Source organism: Silurus aristotelis, assembly GCF_946808225.1.
Source record: "Silurus aristotelis genome assembly, chromosome: 20".
NCBI lineage: Eukaryota > Metazoa > Chordata > Actinopteri > Siluriformes > Siluridae > Silurus > Silurus aristotelis.
In genome coordinates, this window is record NC_139593.1 from 3,037,329 (window position 1) to 3,054,025 (window position 16,697).

At 41.2% G+C, this 16,697-nt stretch overlaps 1 protein-coding gene across 2 annotated transcripts; it reads right to left on the bottom strand.

Annotated features, from left to right (window-relative positions):
* Window positions 1-126: 126 nt before the first annotated feature.
* On the bottom strand, window positions 127-16,409 carry epn3b (epsin 3b). Of its 2 annotated transcripts, XM_083522598.1 has the most exons (10): window positions 16,088-16,409; window positions 8,128-8,451; window positions 7,367-7,736; window positions 7,150-7,253; window positions 6,936-7,022; window positions 4,131-4,281; window positions 3,808-3,984; window positions 3,618-3,716; window positions 3,093-3,359; window positions 127-1,478 (listed from the first exon to the last, which is right to left on the bottom strand). In XM_083522598.1, exons 2-10 carry the CDS (start codon window positions 8,353-8,355, stop codon window positions 1,201-1,203), a joined length of 1,761 nt encoding a protein of 586 aa, XP_083378724.1. In that variant the 5' UTR covers window positions 8,356-8,451; window positions 16,088-16,409; the 3' UTR covers window positions 127-1,200. The 2 variants fall into 2 exon arrangements, with proteins under 2 accessions (XP_083378724.1, XP_083378725.1); XM_083522599.1 differs by lacking the exon at window positions 6,936-7,022.
* Window positions 16,410-16,697: the final 288 nt, after the last annotated feature.

Consider the following 16,697-nt stretch of genomic DNA (forward strand, 5'->3'; position numbering starts at 1 on the left):
GATAATCAAGAAATGATAAAGATGTCATTTACAACACATTGATATAAACCTGTGCTTTGAAGCTGGACAACTGTCAGAGCCGCCATCCCTGGAAATGAGAGTTCTAATAAACCACGTGTAACACCATTAAATGCAAATGACATTCATTTATTGTTGCTTACTGATATACTGTATATCACATGTGTCTTGATTAAATATTAACCTGGATGTGTTTGCCTTACAGGATGCACTAAACTCATTCAGCAATAGCCAATAAAGCTTGCATTTATCAATAAATCAATATATTGTTTACTAGAAGAACAGCATAGAGTAGTTCAGCATTACAACATAGAACCCGACTTCATCTTCATTTTTCCTCTTTGTTTCCCCATCGGTTCCCTTTTACTTAAGATTCTCCCAGTATAGACAGCTGATTTTAAACAGTTATTAGGTTGTGCAGGTTTTGGTTAGCAGGGCTCCTGAGGTCCAAGTTGTGTGATAATGCCCCCCTCTACCCCCCCCCCCCCCCCTCCCAACCTTTCACTTTTGATGCAGTGTGGGTAGGCCATTAAATCAGGCACATGGAAAAGCCAAGAATTACCATCAACGTTGGACCCTGAATAGGCGAATTTTGATAGACCAAAGGCAATAGTAAACAAGTGAGTTTTGTACAAGAGAAGAGTAGCTGAGTGTTTGTTTATGTCGGTATTCCTGAAATATTGGCCATCGTCTGATTCATAGCCTGGTTCTGCACACTTTGGATTCGGAGAGCATCGTGTCCTTTTGATTGACAGGTCCGTTTGGTTGTGCAAGGAGCAGAGCCATGCTGGCTGACAGCTAAACTCCATCTCATAAGCAACACGTGACAGCTGAACTCCATCTCATAAGCAGCATGCTAGAGACCGTAGATGATTGAGTATCTGTTAGCACACCATTAAAAGAGTACCGGATATTAATCAGGTATTTCCTGTAACCTTAAAATGTTATTTGTGTAAATACCGAAATATGTATCCTTGAATTCAGTGGTAAATTGACTCTAATGGCTAATGTGAGATTGTGTTACATTCAGAGTGTCATTTTTTTTATATGCTAAACCCAGATTTGAGTGTTAACATTAAATTCAGTTTCAGAGCTTATTCCAGCATATTTCACTTGAGCTCCAACTGGGTATTAGCTAACAGCCTTGATTCTGATGGTGAGCAAGTGACCTTTTTTTGGCCTTCAGAGAAAGGGGTTGTTGGTGTGGCTCTGGAGCTGGGGGGCTGTTTGGAGGCGGGGCATTGATGAGAGGGGCAACAAGGGCTGGGGAAGGTTAGGGGGTAGGTCTGGAGGCTGGGGTGCATTTTGGGATAAAGGCAGGGGAAGAGAGGCACTGTAGGGTAGAGCACCGGGCAAAGCATGGGCCGGCAATGGGGAAGTGGAGTTCGGACGCATCTGATTCAAAGTTAGTCTGCGCTGGTCACAGTGGAACGGGTTAGTGGGCGAGGGAGTGCTTAGACCTAAAGAAAAAGAAACAAAAAAAAGAAGAAAATTGTAAATACTAAGTACTACTATGTCTTGTTAGTTTTTGTTTCTTGAAATGTTTTATTGCAGCCTGTGTATTCTGTATCTTATTCCCTTTTACACTTCCAGTCACCAAATACAACCAGAAAACGATTCTGTCCCAGTTTAATTCATATCCCCAATCCAATCTAAATCTACCGAAATCAAACCCCAATCTAGTTCTTTACTATTCTTTCAGTCACACTCTATCTGCTCTATTCTAGTCCTCCATGTCCCATATTTTAGCCTTATACACTTCTCAAGATCCTGTTTGATCTCTTAATCCAGATCCACATACTGCATTATCATCTTTTCGCCATTGTCTTCATACCTGGTCCAGTCCCAATGCTTGTTTCATTCTTCAATCTATTGTCAGTTTCTGTCAGCATCTTCAATTCACTCACAAATATCATGTTATCCCCCATTTAATTCCCAGTCCATTTATAATCCTTTAATCAAATCTCAAGATTGTATCTTCCAATCCTTCTCCAGTTTATATCAAGACAACCTATCATTATCTTGTCAATCAGTCCAGTTCTTGTCCCCTCCCATGTTCAATCTTTGAATAACGCTGGTGGACAGTAAGAATGTAAATTCGTTATTGTATTTAAGTTGATTTTTCACGAATCTGTACTTTACTGGAGAATTATTATTCGGGGAGACATTTAATTCTACATTTCAAAGTAAAATATTTTACTTTTAACTCAACTACATTTAGTGAAATCAGTCATTCCTTTTTATTTACGAGGATAAAAATGTAACTGGTGAAACACGCAGCGAGTCACCAAACAGGGTCAAGCGCAAGCTCTGTTTTACACGTGTTCTGATTGGCGCTTGGTGTATCTACTGATCACCAACATACAGTTCAGCATCAGTTCAACATCAAGCAGAACATTTAAAGAGGAATAAATGATGGAAGAAATCATCTTCTGACTTGAACTCACCCCAAAACCCATGACCCCATTTGTGCGATTCTCAGTTGAAATTAAGGTTTTGGGCTCATGATAATTTGAATAGATATCAATCAGTGTTTAAGTCATTAATATCATTCTAATAATAGATCAGTGTGCTGAGAGTCACATTCGAGTCTTTTCACATAAACTGAGGTGATTAAGTAATATATTAGAGCCATAATAAATCATATTACTTTGGATACTTAAGTACATCTAAAGGCAACTACTTTTGTACTTTTACTCATCTAAAAGTTTAAATAGACACTTTTACTATAAATAGAGTCATATTTTACAGAATATCTCTACTTTAACTCAACTACATGGTTTGTGTACTTAGTCCACCACTGCTGTATAATCCCCCTCCAATCCCAGTTCCTTTGTCAGTCCCAGTTCTGGTGTTATGAATTAATCCATCATCAATCCTTGTTTCATCGTCCAATCCATTCTCAATCCCACTCTATCCCTCGAATAATCATCTAATTAAATTCAAATCCAAGACTTTCCCTTTAATCCTGTCTAACCCATTGTCTAGCACTCGGATCACGATATTTTGGGGTAGATTTTGGGTAGATTTGTTAAAAAAATTCAAGTGTTTTTGTGTGTGTTTTTGTGTCTAACCTGAGAGGAAGGGATTCTTGCTCTTGGTTGGTACATTGGCAGGGTTGGGTGTGTGTGTTTGAGACTGTTGTTTTGATGGAATGAGTGTGTCTAGGTTGATGAGTGATGCAGCAGTGGGACCCAAGAAAGCCTCAGGTGTGCAGCACTTTCTAGGGGTCACTGAATCCAGTGGGGGCCCAAGATGAGCCTGGTCAAAGGTCACCGAACTTGCCTCGACTCTGCCGTTTACCTGCCCACCCACCACCAGGTCAGAAAATGGGTCTATATCTGAAATAAAGGGACAAATGTATTCTATCAGCCGTTGTCTACAGTACAGATAGTTTCTCCTTGCTTTTAGAATATATAGTAATGCTGACCCAATTTCACAACTACTGGTCATAGTGAGAAAAACAGTATGTACATATTAACAGCCTTTAATATGGTGACTATAAGGGATTACCAATAGGAAGAAACGTGTCTAATGGACAAAAGCACATGACAAACACAAAATAAATGCTGGACAGGTTGAGAAAAAAATAGAAATACCTGCTGGACTCTCACAACGAGGGCTGAACACACTGTTAGGTCGTCTGACTCCAGGTTCCTCTTCCTCATGAATGGTAAATGGGTCGACTCCTGCTGAGGCTTGTCACAAAACACACTAGGTGTCAAATCAACCATGTCTATATAGATTGTGTGAAGGGTTTTCTGCGATTTAGTTTATTCTGAGCAGTACCTGGCCGAACAGGACTCCTCCAGGGTTTTTCTGAGGATTTAGATGTGGTCTTAGTGGGCAGTCCTCCCCATGGGTCCAGAGGAGATTGGGTCTTAACCCACTGGTGATCTGGGCTACTGGAAGAGGGGTGGGATTTCCAGGGACTTCCAACTACAGGTGTACTGGTATTAACCACAGCTGAGGACAGGAAATCCAGAAAACAGTATGTATTTCTCTTTTTCTGGTTCTTTTTACTCACATTTAATATTCATCTAAGAACAATAAGTTGAAAAAGTATTGCTTTTAAACCACATAAAAGTGAGATGATGGATTCTGCAACTTACAAACAGACTCCCAGGGATCAGAAGTTACAGGGCAGGAGGGCTGGGCATCCCAGAGATCATCACTGGTTGGTGCGTCGGATTGTTCAATTGGTCCAGATGGTCCAGATGGCCCAGATGGTCCAAATATATCGACTAAATGAATCATGGCTGACTGAAAAAACAAATAGATCATAAAGACAATCACATTCCAATAGAGCTGTTAAAGAAAATCCTATTCACTGGCTGCCAGTTTCAGAGTCTAGAAAAAGCCTTGTGTTTTTATTCTCTTACTGGTTTCATTCATTTTCCAAAGTCTCACCCTGCTGTGTTACCAACATTTACTTAAGTTAGATGATTATTTGGTAGCACAAGTGATCAATTTGAACAATACACAATGGTTATCTCCAGTGTTTGGTTTTAGAGGCATTTCTTATGTATTCACCTGGTGTATTGTTCTATTTCTTAACTTTTTAACCAGTCTAGTTTTAATCTATTTGATGACATGGTCCATGTTTTTTTTTTCTCACTGCACCATTTTCAGCCCATCAACCTGTTTTCCTGGCGTTTTTTCAATCTACAACTTATTTTCTGTCTCTCATGAACCACAGACGTAGGCTAGTTTATGAAGCTAACAATGAGCAAAGCAGAAGGTAACAATAAGTATAGGGGTAACGTGGATGAGACAGAGGGAGTCAGTGATGTAAACATGGCTGAGAACAGAGACATTCCTGATCACCATCATCTTTTCTCTGCTTGTGTTCTATATGGTGGATGTTCAACCTGGATACATTTATTAGACGACACAATTTAAAATTAGATTTTGTATTAATATATTAATATGTTGTGAGGTTCAGTTACCAGCATGACACTAAAACAGGTAGTAATAAAGGCTACTTTTTACTGAAGAACATGTCAAAGCCCAAACTTCTTTACTTTAACTTGAGTAAAAATGTGTAGTCAAAACTACAACTTTCACTAGAGTCTTTTAAAAACCCAGTATCTGCACTTCTATTTAAGTGAAGGATGTGTGTACTTTTGCCATTTCTGGTTAACTACAACCTCAAGTCCAAAAACACTGGGATACTGTGCAAAATGTACATCTGGAGACAGAGGAGACAAGCTGCTGAAGTTTTAGGAGAGGAACGCCTGATACAGGATTCTAGATGTTTAGCAGTTTTGGGTGTCCTTTGTTGTGTTTTTCATTTGCCCCAAATGTTTTCAAATGGTAAAAGGTCTAGGCAGGCCAGTTTAGCACCTGGAATCGTTTACTACTAAGTCATGCTATTGTAATAGATGCGGTATGCAGTTACCAATGTCTTGCTCAAATATGCAAGGCCTTTCCTGAATTTATTTTTTTTTTTGGATGAAGCATCTGTTGCTCTAAAAACTGTATATACCCTTTACCATTGATGAAGCCTTTCCAAATGTGCAAGCTGCCCATTCCACAGGCACTTATGCACTCCCATACCATCAGAGATGCAGCTTTTTGAACTGAGCGCTAAAAACAAGCTAAATGGTCCCTCTCTTCTTTAGTCTGGAGGACGTAGTGTCCATGGTCTCCAGGAGAAATAAAAATTTTTAAAACTATTTTCCACTTTGCCACAGTATATTTTAAAAGAGCTTTGGCCCAGAAAGGATGACGACATTTCTGGATAATGTTTATGCATGCCTTTTTTTTTTTAATGATAGAGAATTAACCTGCATTTGTAGATGACATGGCAAACTGTGTTTACAGACAATTATTACTGGAGGTGTTAATGAGACTGTTTTAAATTCAGTGCCGCCTGAGGGTGCGAAGATCATGGGCATCAAATATTGATTTTTCTACACTGTCCCTTGTGCACAGAGATTTCTCCAGATTCTTTTAAACTTTTGGAGATATTCAACTGTTTTGCAATTTGATGTTGAACATTATTCTGAAATTGTTTGACAATTTCACCAGATTGGTGAAGCTCTGCCCATCTTTAATTCTGAGTTACTCTGCCTCTCAAAGATTTAAGCTAATTATTTAAAAATGGGGTTCCCTGGTAGTCTAGTGGGTGGGATGCGGCGCTCTCACCGCTGCAGCCTAGGTTCTATCCCCGGTCAGGGAACCAACCCCAGCCACCTTCAGTGTCGGCCCCAAGCCCGGATAAATTAGGGAGGGTTGCTTTAGGAAGGGCATCCAGCGTAAAAGCATATGCCAAATCAAACATGCGGAGGAGCCGCTGTGGCGACCCCCTAACGGGAGAATCCGAAAAAAAGTTTAGTTAAAAAAAATGTTTCTCCAACTGTTTAATTTTAATATCACTTACTTTTTCCAGACTTTTGAGGCCTCGTCCCAACTTTTCTGAGACGTGTTGTAATTATTACATTTAAAATTTCCTTAATTATCTTTTTCCTTAAAATGGTACATTTGCAACATTTGAGATTTTTTTTTATATGTTCTACTGTGAATAAACCCGGGTTCGATTCCCGGTCAGGGAACCATCCCCAGCCACTCTTAGTGCCGGTCCCAAGCCCGGATAAATTGGGGAGGGTTGCGTTAGGAAGGGCATCCAGCGTAAAACATGTGCCAAATCAAACGTGCGGAGGATCCGCTGTGGCGACCCCTAACGGGAGAAGCCGAAAAGAAAGTTACTGTGAATAAAATATGGGTTTATGAGATTTGCAAATTATTGCATTTTGTTTTTCGGTACATTTTACACAGTGTTCCAACTTTTTCTGTCACTGGAGTTTGTTGAATTCTGCAAGTGGCCACGGATGGTACCTTCTTTTGGAAGCAAAAAAAAATAAGGATTTGCTCATGGTAGTAATAGATGGAGGAGTGGATTGTTGTTCTCCTACCTCCCCAGGTCCAGAGTCACTGCCTTTCCTGCTCATATCTACAGCTTTCTCATCTTGGGTTTCATCATCCTGACCTTTGCGCTGCTCCTTCAAAAAAAGAAACCAAACTTGAATAATAAAAACATGTATACACAAACAGTACACATGCTACACTGATTAGACGTGTTAGATGATGTAAGCTTAAATGTTGGATAATGCAGTGTGTTTGTGTTACCTCTCGACTCATTGCAAGTGCCAGCTGTAGCTGCAGCTCTTCCTCTCCGCTGGTTTGAGGCCGTGAATGCTCCAGATCAGAAGCTCTTGGAGACGAGGGGGATGCTGGAAGAGATTGACAGAGAAATGAAAGGTAATATAAGAGAGACATGAAATCTATAGTGAGTTTGGAGAAAGGACTAAATTGCTAGCTTAAGATTTCCACACAGTTGACTTACAGGTAAAGGAGGATGGAGACCCTCTGGAGCGGCTGAACTCCTCTCCGTACAGTGCTGCCATGCTTGGCTGGCTGCTCCTCCTGCTGGGGTATGAAGCAGGTGCTGTGCCTGAACCCCCTCCTCCTCCTGCGCTTGCTAACCGCTCTTTGGTCTTGAGAGCCAGTGCCCTCTCGTGTCGGAGCCTGTCCTCATCCCTGAGCAACGCCACCAGCTGCTTGGCCTTCTCTCGCACGTTCACACCTTGATCGCGCCCGTCCCGGTCCACGAACTGAAAGTCACGAAGCGTCTGAATGGTGAAGGCGTTTTCACGGCATTGCTGCGCTACGCGCTCCGAACCCGTCTTAGCCAAGTAATCAAGCAGGGTCAGGGCCTAAATAAAAAAATGGGCCTTTGATGACAAGTGGCTAGCATGACCGCTTCGTTGTTCCAGAGCTAACATTTTCGATTGTGTTTTGTTTTTGTACTGGTATTAAGAGGTAGTATCAAAAAGTTCTAAGATTTCATCACAGACAACAAATTTAAACAAAGAGCGAATGTGAAATTCGCTTCCAGGACACATTCCAGAAGTGGCAGGAACACTGGGGGCACTGTATTGCTGTGCAAGGGACTATTTTGAATGTAATAGTGTGTAGAAAAATAAAGTACTTTCTGGTAAACAGAGCTAGTCCTGAAACTTTTTGATACCACCTTGTAATTATGCTAATAATTAGATACCTATAGACAGAGACATAGTAATAAGCATGTTATAAGCACATTATGACCTTGTAGACGTGCCTCCAGTTCTTGCCGTGATCGTTGAGGCGTTTCCACACCATGGCCATGACCTCGCTAAAGGCGGCAACGCTGAATGTCAGCTCGGCGATCTCCGACATCAGAGAGCTGGATGGACCCCAGGGGTCATTAGAGGTCGCCTCTCGCACTTTTACTTCGGCCTCTGAGTAGTTGTGGACGATGTTTTTTACCTGCCGCCGCAGGGCTGAGGTAGTCATGGCGCCAGCAGGGGTGTGCAGGGCTGGGTGGGTGTCAGGATAGGTGGTACTTTATGTGGTAGACAGGGATGATGATGTTCAGAATCAGGAGCGTGTCTGTAGGGAGAGAGATACAGACAGACATCGAGGTGTTGCTCTTTGAGTGTCTCGCGATAATTGAGGTCACGGCTGATTAATATTACATGAACGCATTTTCCCCCTTCTTTTTTCCAGCACTATAAGATCAATTTTCCATTATGAGACTGATGTAAAATTGAACAATCTACGACAGTGGCTACTTCCTCTAGAACACCACCAGGACAAGAAGTGTGACAGGATGTAGATCATCAATAAATACGCACTTTCCTCATATCATCCAAGGGAGTTTTTCCTTGCCACTTTCGCCACGGCTTGCTCATCAGGGACAAATGCACACCATTCACCTTCACTGTTGTTTTCTGTAAAGCTGCTTTGAGACAATGTCTGTTGTGAAAAGCGCTATACAAATAAACTTGACTTGACTTGACTTGACAATGAAACCTCTAATAATTCATGAAAAATTTGGAGTGAGTGGGGTTTCATAACAATGAATATGTGAGGAAGGTTGGAGGCAGTGACCCGGCATGCATCATATTTGTATTTTATTAAATATCAGGAAAATGAACTCGTAAAAAAGATAGCCCCACCCTTAACCCTGCACCAAACCCCGCCCCTAACCCCACCCCAAATCCCAACATCCCAACCTTCATAACTTTTCTGTGTAAAATATTACAATACAGAATGTTTACCCCAACAAGATCATTTTAAACAGTAGCTATTCCATGTGTTGTGGGGACTCTTGATATCACCCGAATGGGGATGAGGTTCCCCTTTTGAGTCTGGTTCCTCTCAAGGTTTCTTCCTCATAACATCTAAGGGAGTTTTTCAATGCCACAGTCACCACGGCTGCTCATCAGGGATAAATACACATAACTGTTAAAATTCTGTAAAACTGCATGGAGAAAATGTCCGTTGTGAAAAGCGCAATAGAAATAAACTTCACTTGACTTGTGCTGTGTGTGTGTGTGTGTGTGTGTGTGTGTGTGTGTGTGTGTGTGTGTGTGTGTGTGTGAAACCTACAATGGTCTAACATCAGTATGCAACGAAGTGTAGTTTTAGTCACTGCAGCATGGATGTGCGCACAGACACACACAGACACACACACACACACACACACACACACACACACACACACACACACACACACACACACACACACAGTTACCGTTTTACATCGTGATCTGTTGCTATGGCAACAATGGCCCACAGGGAGTGGGCTGAAAATTGAGGAGACAGGGTTGCCCCATATCTTACTGAAGCCCACACACACACACACACACACACACACACACACACACACACACACACACACACACACACACACACACACACACACACATATTCCGTTATTGTGGGGACTGAATTTTCTCTCAATAGGTGTATCATGACAATGTTGCTTTTTTTGGTTTTAAATATTCATAAAAAATCTCTTTCTCTCTCTCTCTCTCTCTCTCTCTCTCTCTCTCTCTCTCTCTCTCTCTCTCCCTCACACACACACACACACACACACACACACACACACACACACACACACACACACACACACACACACACACACTATTGTGTTTCTGGGGACTCAAATTGTCTCAGGATTGCGGTAAGGACACAGAATGATGATTTCATTTAGTATTAGTGAGAGGTTGTGGTAAATGTCTGAAATAAACACACACACACACACACACACACACACACACGCACACACACACATACACACAAATAGAAGAATCTCATTTTCATAAATCATCCAAGTAACTAGCAGCCCAGAAGGGTGATGGGATGAAGGATGAAGCAGCTGGAAATCATCATCTTGTCCCTCTGAAGGCTGTGGAACAGAGGGGCTTTCCAGGAGTCTCTTTCAACAGCCGTGCTCATGCTTTCATAGTCCACCTCTATACATTATCACTATTATAGTTATGTATATATTTAAATATTATTACACCTCTAATATTCACGGTTCGGTACGTACCTCAGCCTTTAAGTCACGGTTCAATTTTAAAACCATTAGGGGGAAAAAATGCAAAAGATAAAATTGCTTGTTTTTTATTAACGCAGTTTATTATTATTATTAACATTTGGGAACATCTACAGTTTACATTTCTAAAACAATTTTAAATAAAAAATGCCTGCTCGGTTTAATTAATAAAATGATATTTTATAAAAGTAAAATATATAAAAATACAATAGAATAATAAAACAATAGAATTATTGTATTGATTACATTTAATAACCGATTAAATTGGCACAAATTAAATTGATAAAATCAAATTAAATTAAAAAAAAAATTTAAATTTCATATTTTACATTTGTTAGACCCCATTTGGTAAAACTTGTGTGTGTGTGTGTGTGTGTGTGTGTGTGTGTGTGTGTGTGTGTGTGTGTGTGTGTGTGTGTGTGTGTGTGTTTTACATTTAATATTTAACTTTAAAAATATATGCTCTACTTCACTGTTCTATTTATTTCAGCATATTTTAACAAATGTCTTCATTCCTTCCATCCTTCATTCATCCACTCCCTCGATATGTGAAAGCAAACGCTAAAGAATTAGATGTCATGAGACGTAAAACCAGAAGGGATCGTGATTTCGCCCCGTGCGCGAAACAACGCGATACAAACCGTATTTCTGGTACGGAGTATCCAGAGACACTGCTAGTGACAATAACTCCAAGTTATTTTTATACCTTTGGCCCTGTTGTGTATGTTTTCAAGTTTAATAATAATTTTAGAAAATGCGCTCAAATTATGAGGCGGAGACTAAACAAACTTTCGGTCCGCCACTTTGAGTGGGAACTCAAAATTTCGGTTTGAATACGACTACTGTTACACCCCGAATAATGATTTTAAATAGTATTAATATATATAAATATGGATGAATTATTCTTCACTCTCACTCACTCTTTTCTAGAAGCAAGTGATATTTTGAGACTTTGAAAATGATGCTGATCATGAATTCAGTATATTCATACAATTTATTCATTACAGTGTAAAGTTTTGAAAAGTCAAAAATAAGATATTAGTGCTTGAGAATAAGGTGAACAATCTAATATTATAGGACTAATTTATAATGATAATAATAAGCAGGCAACAATACACTAAAAGTGGTTCTGTATAAAGCAGTGTATTGATGGTGTTGAGGAGGGACGAGGAGCTCAAGAACACACGAGTCATCACAAATTTACACACTATCACCTTTCTGCTGAGCAATGGCATGCTCTCTCTCTCTCTCTCTCTCTCTCTCTCTCTCTCTCTCTCTCTCTCTCTCTCTCTCTCTCTCTCTCTCTCTCTCTCTCTCTCTCTCTCTCTCTCTCACACACACACACACACAAACACTTGCTCTCTCACTCTCTTGATCTATCCCTCTATCATGCCCTCTCACTCTATCTCTCTCTATCCCTTTCTCTCTTGCTCTCTCTCTGTGTGTGTGTGTGTGTGTGTGTGTGTGTGTGTGTGTGTGTGTGTGTGTGTGTGTGTGTGTGTGTGTGTGTGTGTGTGTGTGAATAGTTCTCCTATCACTAACCTTGTGTATTTTACAAATTGAATAAAAACATGAATTCATGTGAGATTAATAAAACTGTAAAGAGTGAAATTTCTTTCAGCAACACTTTACACACTTTCGTATTCATCAACCCTCACTTTGATCCCATCCCACAGTAACCATGCCCTAAACACCTTCCTCTAAACCCCGCCATTCACATTAACACCACACCCGCCTGACCTTAATCTGAATAGTAATGTTTTTATTTGAGCTCCACCCTTATTTTAACTCCACCCCCATTGTAAGCTTCACCTCACATAATCCTTAACTTCATGTTTTGGTTTTAGCCCCCCCATCCCCCCCACTCCATTGTATTCTTACCTGACTCTTACTTATATAATGCTATAACCTGTGCTGATCGTTACTGAGACAGCATAACACAGCAAACAGCTGTCAGCACTCTTCCACATACATGAGCTCAACAAAGGCCTACGATTGGCTATTGCTGCTGTGATTGACAGGAGATAAAGTATGCCCCTCCCACTAAGAAAGCACAAATAAATTAGCTTCTTTTTGTACTCCTGGCCAAGCTTGTCATTGGGATTCGAACTCATGACCTCTCTCTAAAAAAATCAAACACCTCCACATCTTACCTTTAACTCCACCTCATCTTGATCTTAACTCTATCATCTTAGTCCCGCCTTTAATCCTGCCCTTAACCGTAATCAAAGATGCCCCTTTGGCATCACTCTGAAATGGCTTATGATTATTAGTAAATACTTACTTTCAATGAACCTTCTGTATACATACACACACACACACACACACACACACACACACACACACACACACACACACACACACACACACACACACACACACACCTCGGCTATTAGAGTGGACCGCCAATATGGATCTATTTTGAGACAAAGGACACAAACACACACACACACACACACACACACACACACACACACACACACACACACTTATGAAAACGGAAATACCTTCAAGGGCATTGTTGATTAAAAAAACAGAAGCGTCGATGTCCATCACACACACACACACACACACACACACACACACACACACACACACACACACACAGAGATTAAGTCATATCTGAAGTGCTGACTGCTCACTTCTTCTTCTCTTGTATCACAGCAGGAAAGGAAAAGAGAAAAAAAAACCTCAATACCTTCACCCCTATTTAACAGAATATACCACAAGTCTCATGGAATAAATCCAGCATGAAGTATGATCACATTTCATCCACATCTCCTCACCAGAGCATGTTCCCTGGATGTGCAGTCCTGTGCTTGACATTACAGACAAACAAGTCCATCAGTAAAATATTCCTAATGTCATCATGCTGTTAGCATGAATAGCTAGTTACCTACGTATTGTCTCTGTGCTAATCATATGCTAAAAATGACCCTCTTCGTTACTCTCACTCTAGTGCTTGGATGAGGCATTAATTCTAATCCAGTACTCTGTTCACACCTGACATTTACATGCAACTTGGGGGTAATGGTGAGATAAATGATTAGCGGTTCACACCTAGCATCATGGTTTCAAAAATCAAGTGATCGCTGAATGAAACTTCGATGAGACGATGAGATGACTGAAGCTACAAGAAGCTAATGCTTTTATCTCTGCCGTTATAGCGGCATGTGTATCCATTAGCCCGGCGGCAGAGAGCGAACCCTCTCAGCTTGACGTCCAAACAGTCGCGTGATGATTACGTATTTTTACGTTAGGACAATGATGAAGTCTATCGGTCGGACAAGGAGATGCTTTATGCTACATACACCAAACCGAAGAACATCCACAAAACACATCTAATATCTTATAATGTATCCTTGATATGGAGATTGGAGCCTTCAAGACTACACAAGACCTCTGAAGGTCTGCTGTGGGATCTGGTACCAAGACACTAGCAGCCGGTGCTTTGTGAGGTGGGGCCTCCATGTATAGGACTTGGGGAGGTGGTAGCTTAGTGGTTAAGGCATTGGACTTTGGTCAGTCTGAAGGTGGTAAATTTTACACTTGTTTGAGTTATACTTTTGTTTGCATGGTGCATACACATTCTATCAGACTGAGAACTGAGGAATTTGAGGATCAACCCCTTGAACTCTTTGTTCCTGTTTCTCAAACCGTTCCAGAATGGTGTTTTGCAGTGTGGATGCACAGGAAATGTATCATGCTGAAAGAGAACACTACTGTTACCATGAAGAAGGTCATTTGGTCAGCTTGCCCATTTTTCCTTCTTGTCACACATCAATTTTAAAAATCTGCCAATTAATATATATACCATACATTGACAAGTGCAATTGTAACTTGACGCCCTTATCCAGAGGGTTAAGGGCCTTGCTCAAGGGCCCAACAGTAGCAGCTTGCTGGTGCTGGGATTTGAACCCATAACATTCTAATCAGAAATCCAACAATTTAATCACTGATTAATATTATGGCTGATCGGTGTATGTGATGAGGCCACATGTCTACCCGATTACCTCAGAATATGGTTCAAGTTGCCAGATCACAACCAGAGTTCATAACCTTTTTTCCTCTTGTTTGGTCTGATCTTTCAGAATGCACATTAATTCTAGGCACCAAAGTCGAGGACTCTGCATTACAAACTCATACACACTTGTACACTGCTGGTCCACAGTCCGAAGAAAAGCAGTATCGTCGCCCTCCATAAGCAGCTTTATCGACTGTTAAGTGATGCTGATCTGGCAAACCCCTGATAGTGATTTAGACTACATATTGAGCTGAGCACTCGAGAGTTAAACACTTACTGACAAACACAAATCTATCTGTGAATAAATGGATTTTATTCTAACAGTAGACAGCGGGTTGATTGACCTGGTCTCGGAATGAACCGGAACTAGCTATTTTTATACTAACTATTTATTACAAACTTTTTAAGACATTTAAGACCATTGAGAAATCATAAACGCACAAATACATGGTTAGCAACTGGCCTTCAACAAGCCGTAAAAATAAAATTTTCAAGCGAAATATCGGTGAACTTGCACTAAAAATAAAATCCGTTTTACGTCTGTGGTACAGTCTGAGAGAGATTTGATAAAAATCTGATCGAGAAAACTGATTGGCTGTTAAATGTTGGTCTCATTTTTAGTCATGAGACGGGGAATTATATTTGGACCAGCGAAAGAAAGAACTACAACAACCAAGGAAACTAACAAACAAAAACATTATAAAGAGTTGCGGGATCATTAAAGGTAGCGTTACAAGGACACAAAATTCAGACCTGTTTAAATTTATTAAAGACCTACAACAGTCCATTTCTTATTTGTATTTGTATTTTATTTGTATGTTTATAAACTTTGTAAGACTCAATAGAAACCCTGAATTGAATGGGGGTCCCCAGTTGTTGTGTAATTTGTTGTGTATATTTTTTATTTAAAAAATCTTGGGGACCCCCCCCCCCCCCCAATGCCTTATGGAGGGTCCCGGATCCCCCAGCCCCCCTTAATTCGAGCACTGCTTTTGAGCCATGAGCAAAGCCCTTAACCCTCTGCGCCATAGGGGCTCAGTTTTATGGCTGAACCTGGGCTTAGACCCCCGCTGGGATAGGTGAAGAATTTCACTGTGCTGTAAGCAAATGCACCTTTAACTTTATTTGAATTCCCAGAATGATACCCATGTAATAATCAATAATTCATTTAGGCAGAATTGGCAACCCTGTTGGCCATGATGAGTTATAGAGCGAGGAAACTGCTGAGGTGACTGAATGTGTAACGTTCACACACAGTTACCAGGCCCACTGAAGCCATATGGACAAAACACACACACACACATTCACACATAACAGCCACCCACCCACACACACACTGTCACATTACGTGAGTCAGAGTCGCTGTCCTAGGTAGAACTTCCAGAGCCCTCGTGAGATTACCGCACGCGCGTGGCTGCAGATCTCCGATTACCATAAACGCCTCCTAGGGCCCTCATTAAAGCAACACCTTCATCACACACACACACACACACACACACACACACTCTTCCCCAGTGATGCACTGAATCCACGCGGTACTCTATTCTATTAATAATACACGCTGGAAATCTCTGCAGAAAATGCACCAGCACCATTACAGCACATCTCTCTCTCTCTCTCTCTTTCTCTCTCTCTCAGTCTCACTCTTCCGTTCTTACCTCCGGCATCGCTTCTCTCTCCTCAGGATGGAGCGGCGACGCCAGGGAACCTAGAAGGAGCGAGAGAACGAGCATGCGATGCTCTGATCCATAACACGAGGCGCTCCAGCAAAGGATATGAAAAAAAGAAAAGGTAAAAAAAAGAAGCAACTCGTCACTCCTTCCTCGAATGCAGCATTTTGCTCGGAAGAGCCGAGAGAACCCGGTGCGACGCACCCTCACGCTCGGTTACGCAGCATGTAGGGGAGAAAGAGACGAGGAGTGAAGGGGAGAGAGAGAGAGAGAGAGAGAGAGAGAGAGAGAGAGAGAGAGAGAGAGAGAGAGAGGGCTATGTTTAACCCCTTTGTCTCCAGTACAGCCAATCAACAACTGAAGGAATCACATCACTGGTGCTGAAGGACAGCGTTTCTACGATAGGATGGTAAAGAAAATCCATTATCATGCTTTATTTCAGCACTGGTGAATATACTATATACTGTAATCAGCGGCACGGAGAACTGCCTTCTAAATCTTAATCCCTCGACAAAAGAGAGCGCTGAGGGTCCACTGTCCGGGTCCGTCAATACAAATGTTGAACTACGACACCCTTATCCACAGCAACTTACTATTA

Bases quoted from the DNA above. Each gene is read 5' to 3' on its own strand.
- epn3b (XM_083522598.1), bottom strand. From the start codon at position 8,355: ATGACTACCTCAGCCCTGCGGCGGCAGGTAAAAAACATCGTCCACAAC. The intron at 7,737-8,127 runs GTCATAATGTGC...TTTTTTATTTAG, and splicing joins ACTGGAGGCACGTCTACAAG to GCCCTGACCCTGCTTGATTA. The intron at 1,479-3,092 runs GTTAGACACAAA...CTTTTTCTTTAG, and splicing joins CAAGAATCCCTTCCTCTCAG to GTCTAAGCACTCCCTCGCCC.